General features: G+C 32.0%; 1 protein-coding gene across 2 annotated transcripts; it reads right to left on the reverse strand.

Annotated features, from left to right (window-relative positions):
- Positions 1 to 544: 544 nt before the first annotated feature.
- On the reverse strand, positions 545 to 4,659 carry LOC145623982 (WAT1-related protein At2g37460-like). Of its 2 annotated transcripts, none has more exons than XM_081676898.1 (7): positions 4,210 to 4,659; positions 3,909 to 3,971; positions 3,675 to 3,791; positions 2,620 to 2,860; positions 2,255 to 2,416; positions 1,231 to 1,382; positions 545 to 957 (listed from the first exon to the last, which is right to left on the reverse strand). In XM_081676898.1, exons 1-7 carry the CDS (start codon positions 4,401 to 4,403, stop codon positions 744 to 746), a joined length of 1,143 nt encoding a protein of 380 aa, XP_081533024.1. In that variant the 5' UTR covers positions 4,404 to 4,659; the 3' UTR covers positions 545 to 743. The 2 variants fall into 2 exon arrangements, with proteins under 2 accessions (XP_081533024.1, XP_081533025.1); XM_081676899.1 differs by having other exon boundaries at positions 4,308 to 4,416.
- Between the last annotated feature and the right edge of the window lie 2,106 nt (positions 4,660 to 6,765).

The raw sequence follows: 6,765 nt of genomic DNA on the forward strand, positions 1-6,765 counted from the left end.
AATGAAGAACAATTTTTTATTTATAACTATTTAATTTAATTTTATGTTTTGATTTAATTAAAAGTTGTTTTATGTAAAATAATTTTAAAAAAAAATAGATTTTCAAAAAATCAAAATTTAATTTTCAGAAAATATAAATGTATTTTAAATAGGAAAAATTAAAAAAGGGGTTTGACAAACAATTTTAAGAAAGATAGATTAGCCAATCAAATTGAAGAATAGTGATGGTCATAAAGGAGAGTGACCACATTAGAATTTTTATTTTTAAGAACATAATTCATCCACTACTTCGTTCTGATTCCAACACATAGAGTAAGTGTTGTTTTAACAAATAAACTCGGGTCATTGAATAATTATAAGGCATTGAATAACTTTAATAATTATCTTTAAATTGGAACACTTAGGGTAGCAAAAAAAGCCCTTAGCCCTACCTTATACAAGAGTTATTTTCATTATATATATGCACATCAAGTGAATGTTTTTCTGGAACTAAAGAGAATCTAATTGATTCATGAGCAACCTCCATCTTTCATTAATACAAAGGTTAGGAATCGAAAATTAGATATCTCATTATCAGTTAAAACGTAAACATAATTGAAAAATAAGCTAGTGATCGAGTTTTACAGACATATGGTTGATGATGAAATCAAAAATCGAAATTGATCCGACCCCTTCTCTTCGTCAACAATAATTATCACAAATAATGGGTTACTTTGTTGATAATTAGTCCAAATATATCAAAGCTATACATGAATATGATCTTGATTAATATGCAAGCAATGAGAATTGTTGTTGACATCTTGATCTTCAACTTGACCTTGTAATTGTATTTGTGTGCTAATGTTTTGGTCTGTTGTTTTATCTTCATCAAGTGGTGGAGTGTGAGTGTCATAATCCTTGCCTTTTCCCCAAATAACCATGTACAAGCCTACTACAATTACAATGGCACCAAATACCCTGCAAAATTAAATTTAATTAATTAGTCAATTCACACAGCAAGTCACATTACAAAATTAAAGTAAATAATAATTATTTGAACTTCTCACACCAATATATATAATAATATGATCCGTATAATATAATTTACACAATTTGACTTTTAACACAATAATTAATACAACTTGACTTTTAACACAATAATTAATACAACTTGACTATATTTACATTTAATTTTTACTAGTCTTAGTGAAGTATTAAAAACAAATGTTATTTATATCTGTAAGAAATTACCTTCCAAGATACATCTTTTCCGCCATTAAGAAGGTGCTCAAAATAGCAACAATGACCATGCACAAAGGACTGAAAGCCGTGACAAAAACCGGTCCTCTTTCTTTCATTACAACTCCCTGAATAAAATATAACAATCCCGAACAAAATATACCCTACAATCACAACAACGTGTACATATATCATAAGTTTTTCTTGTTATTTGCTCATTTTTATTGCTTCTTCAACTAATCAATTATAATAATTGTTAACCAAATGTTATTGTATTGGTAGTATAAATTAGCATAAATCTAATTAATCATGTAAAATACGGTTTTTACTTCAAGGAAATTGCATGGTAAAAATTTTTAATATGACAAAATATAATGATAAACACAAATTCATATCTTATTTCTAATTTAAATTTTCTTGTATGATGGACATTGGCGGACCTAGGAAGTAACAAGGGGTAGCACATGCTACCCCTGGAAAAGAGAAAAAAAAAATTTTAGTGTTGATCAAAGAGACTTGTTATTATGCATAGGCGGTCTCTTTGATCAGCCAATAGGCCCATAGCATATTCACTGACTCACTGTACCTTGTAGGGCCCATACCACCAATTATATTAAGCATCAATATAATGGAAAAGTTCCTATCACATAATTAGCATGGTGTGGCCATTTAAATTTTCACGGTACATATAAGACAATTAATAATAAAGTAATATGATACTTTTCATTATGTGTCAACATTTTATTCATGTGATTAACTCATACATACTTTCGTGGGGAGATTTTATTAATTATATATAAAAGGAAACAATTTTCACGCCAACTTGTTTGTTTAGTTCATTCAACTTTCATTTTAGAAGTTTTCAAGCATATGCGTTTCTTTTAATGAGTCACATAATACTAGGGGTTTTTTTTTTTTTTTTTCTCTTTTTACAAGTAAATTAGTTATATTCATAAAATATCAATTCAATCACAATTTTATAAGCAAGACTATGTTCAATCAATTTAGCTTTTTCAAATTTAGAGGGATAACGTACACTATAAACCGCAGCTAATAAATTGGCATCCCATCCAATTGCCCATACATGGGATCTTCCCTTCTCCATAACTAGTGCAACCGCGGTACCTTCTAATGTGCCCAACAAACATATCCATGCTGTAAGAGATAACTCGACTGGATATGTGTTTAAAGTTATAGCCTACATTAAAACAAACAAAGAAATAAATTTATTATTATATTTTTTTTTTTTTTGAAAGGATAAATTTATTAATTTAAAAAAGAAAAAAGAAAAAAGAAAAAGGAAATGTGACTTTATAATTAGTTAGGAATGGGTTATAAAGTAAAAAGTATTGAATTATTGTAGTAGAAAATCCAATCATATACATCATCAGTTATACATACCTGAAGAATGACAAAAGCAGCCCAACTAAAGCAACCAATAGTGATCATAATGGAACCTTTAATTGCGTCATGAACACTAATATCTAGTGATTTTGCACCATGATCAGTTACGCTATTTTTTGACAAAAATGTAAGAGCTGGTCCTTTTACTAGTGTCATCATCATCGCCCCGCCAACGGTCGCCACTGTTCCTACTATCTTTGCTTGACTACGGAGGCTTCTACACTTCACCACTTCAAGTCTGTCCACCATTGTTATAGGCAATAGAAAAGTTAACGAACATCCTTAGACACAAGGGGGAATTTTCATTATGGACACTTATCATAATTGAGCGAGTATGATCAATTGATCATAGTCCGAGCCAACTAAGGTCCTGGTAGAGCAAGTGCCCTAACAAGCTATAAAAAAAAAGTGCATAAAGTTCATAATTACAATTAAGATAACTAGTAGCCTAGTGGTTAGAACATTAGCTTGATTTTTCCATCAAAGGTTATGGGTTCAATTTTCATGTCTAACATTTAATTTTTGTTTTTTTTTCCTCTGCTTTGGTTGTAATTTTATTAATATCATACTCAAATTAAAATTGATATTTTGATTCATGCTATTTGATATGAATATGTGTTTAGTGATGTTCAATCCATAAGTAGAAGATTTTTTTTATTAAATGGGTCATTACTTAAAGTCTTGAATAAGCCCGGGTAACATTTGATGGATTTTAGAATACTACGTTACATAAATTTGAATCTTGATATTAAGAACATTCATTCTTTAATTTCATGATTGCTTTGTATTATGTCGTTGTGTCTTTTTTTTTTTTATTTTACTATAAATGTTTAAGGAGACAAATTTTAGGTGCTTGATAAGAGAATTTTAAGACGGTACAATGTCCTACCATTATTTAAATCTTGGCTCGGCCACTGTGTACGATTGTCAGACATACTCGACACTTGATATAACTAGCATATAGTAAGCCCTTAAGCTAACTATTAAGACCCTTTCAAAAATAAAAATAAAATAAAATAAGGTAACTATTAAGATAGTTTTTTTTTTCTTACCTCATAATCCATGCCATTAGAAATGTTATTGCAGGGAGAATGTTAACCATCGTTGCTGCAAATGTCGCAGACGTGTGCTTCATACCCATGTAATACAGGTTTTGGTCAATAACAGGCCTAACAGTGTAGATAAAGTTTCATTTCAAAAATTCAATTAGTATACATTATATAATACAAGATTTTGAATGAATTTTTAGCTAAATAAAATAGATCATTTCATGAAAGCAATATTACTCAAGTAGACTTAGAAGCAACAACTTGATGAAAATTGATACGGTCATCTTAGGCCTTACTTTCCTGCACAAAATTGATTAGTTTGTTAAGTAAACTAATAAAACACTCCTCCATATATGCATGCTACCATAATCTCTATATTAATTACACTTATTTTATGCAAAATTACATTAGTCACTTATTTTAGGCCTTACTTTCCTGCACAAAATTGATTAGTTTTTTTTTTTTTTTCCGTTCATATCACGATTATAATTACGTAATTACTCGTGTTAAGATGAAGGAAATCGATACATATGATTACTTGTCTAATACAAGAGCAAACGGAGCGATGATAAAAGTAGCAACGGCATGGCGATAGACAACAAGAACATAGTTGCTCATCCCACGGTTGAGTGCAACCTTTGAGAGAATATCCATTCCTGCAAGCCCAATTTGGAGAAATATAACAGCCAGAAATGGCTTTGCTCTAATGTATAAGCTGCGAGTAGCCTCCATTTTCTTTATTTTTTGCAGCTTATTACCAAGTATCACACTTATTATGCCACAACTTACTATATATAGTGGAGTTTTTTTGTAATTACTATAGTGGAGGACAGGGTCCGCAACTCCGCATACATCACATGAGTTGAGTGTAAGAATTTTGATATTAAATATCTAAAGATTTATTTTTATAGACATTGTAAAATAGAATACAAAGTGATTATTCATGAACACGAAAAAATACAAAATGTTTGCTTTATGTAGTACTCTTTTGCTTATTGATTGCTCTACTCCACTCCTACCTCCACCCCACTCACCAATCACTCAAATTGCCATTAAGATTTAATATTTAAGATTGAAGATTCCATTGCATTATTAAGGTTAGCAAGATTAATAATGCTGCCTTAGTTGGATTTCCATTTATAGATTTGGATCATATGTGTATATCTTTAAATTACTTTCAATCTTCTATTGAATAACTTTAATTTTTATTCCTTTTGAGTAAAAGCCTGGTTGCTCACTTGCTTGGCATTAGCTAGACTTTGGTTATTACGTCGACGCATGCAATTATTACAAGTTACTCCTTAAATACAAGATAATTTACATGATATTTCTAGATATTTTATTCTAGGAAAAATTAGAAAAAATAATCTCACTTTCATCAATTTTGGTAGAATAATCCCAACTTTGGATTATTCTAAAATAATTCGAACTTTGGAGGTCTTCATTTTCTTCAATCCCAAATACCGGTTACCGATTGAATGAGTTAATATTTTTTTTTTTTTTTGGTTAAAGTGACGCGTGTCACAAATTAATTGGATAAAAATATAAAAAAAAAATACAAATCAAAACAAAACAAATAATCTTTTAGAAAAAACAAAATAAATAAAAAAAACCCACCGGCCAAAGCCCCAACCACCCAGCCTAGCCACCTCCCTCGGCGTATCGCCGGCCTTCCCCACCCCTAGAGTCGCCGTTCAAGCCAAACCACCACCCCCTCCCTGAAACTCCCACGCCGCCAGTCAAACCCCTAAAACCATCAACCCTACTCTCGAAACCCCAAAAACCGGCCACCAGTCCCACTCACAAAAATCTCTCAAAGCCACCAACCCCCCTTCGAAAACTACCAAAAACCCCTCCCCCACCATCAAAAACCCTAGACGTTAGGGTTTCAAGGTGAGGGAGGAGTGTTTTCCGGTTTCGTGGCTGGGATTTTGGGGTTACGGTTGTTTTGGGTTGGTGATTCGGTGGTTGTGTGGGTGTAGGCGTCGCTCGAAGTGCTCCTACGTTAAAAGCATGTGTGAATATGCTTGGCACTCATAGGAAGTGGGAATTGACATAATATGATTAGGGACAAATAAAATAGGGAGTCGACAACAAGTTTGTAAGGAACTTGTAAACCGTTCACGGATCATAAAAAGACAACCACGATAAGGGACAACGATAGGCAACAACGATTGACCCATGAAGGTTACACCCCATACATAATCCATGAGATTACTAACTCCATATGGTTCGGAACCACGAAAGGAGGATCGGGGATGATGGTACGAAGTGAGTCATGGAGTCACTTTCGCCCGTATTGACCTCTACTCAATTCTTATAGTGAAAAGTGATTCCTGCGATCTCAAAGGCATACAAACAAAATATTCAATTTACTCCAAACTATTATTAGGCTAAATTGGTTAAATATTAATGCAACACATAATTCTAAAATATTTGTGATCACTTGAATTAAATAACAAGATTAAAAAGGACCCTAAACCGGTTGTCCAAATTATCTTATTAGGCGTGATTTTCAATTACATATCCCTTTAAACATGCAATATGGTGATCATAAATATTAATAAAATCAACATTAATATTGGAAGAAATTCAACAATAATTCCAACAATATAAAATCATATCGTTAGAAAAATAATAGAAACAAAAGGAACATAATTCTTACTTTGATTCTGTTTGCTTGCAAGTACAAAATAATAAATGAGTTAGTAACTTCAAGGAAATAATAATAAAACAATAATTAAATTAAATTAAATTAAGTAGAGTTGATTTTGGGCCAAACCCTCAAACAATTCTACCTTTCACGCCTTGGCTTAAGGACAGAACCACGAGTAAAGTATGGACTCCTGGGAGTGCTTGAAGAAGGAATTTTGAAAGAAGAAGGGTAGACTAGTGTTTATGCTAGAGCATAGAGGTGAGAAAAATAGAGAATTAATTGATGCCCCGTACATCAGAAATGAGGGGGTATTTATAGAAACAATGTGCTGAGAGAACACACGGAACCCTAAAATGATAAAAACCCTAAAAAAGTATATCGCGACACGGCAAAGTGTACCGTGACATGGGAAATCCCACCGTCAGACGGGAAACATTC

This window comes from Chenopodium album, chromosome 3 (genome assembly GCF_948465745.1).
Source record: "Chenopodium album chromosome 3, dcCheAlbu1.1, whole genome shotgun sequence".
In the NCBI taxonomy this organism is placed as follows: Eukaryota; Viridiplantae; Streptophyta; class Magnoliopsida; order Caryophyllales; family Amaranthaceae; genus Chenopodium; species Chenopodium album.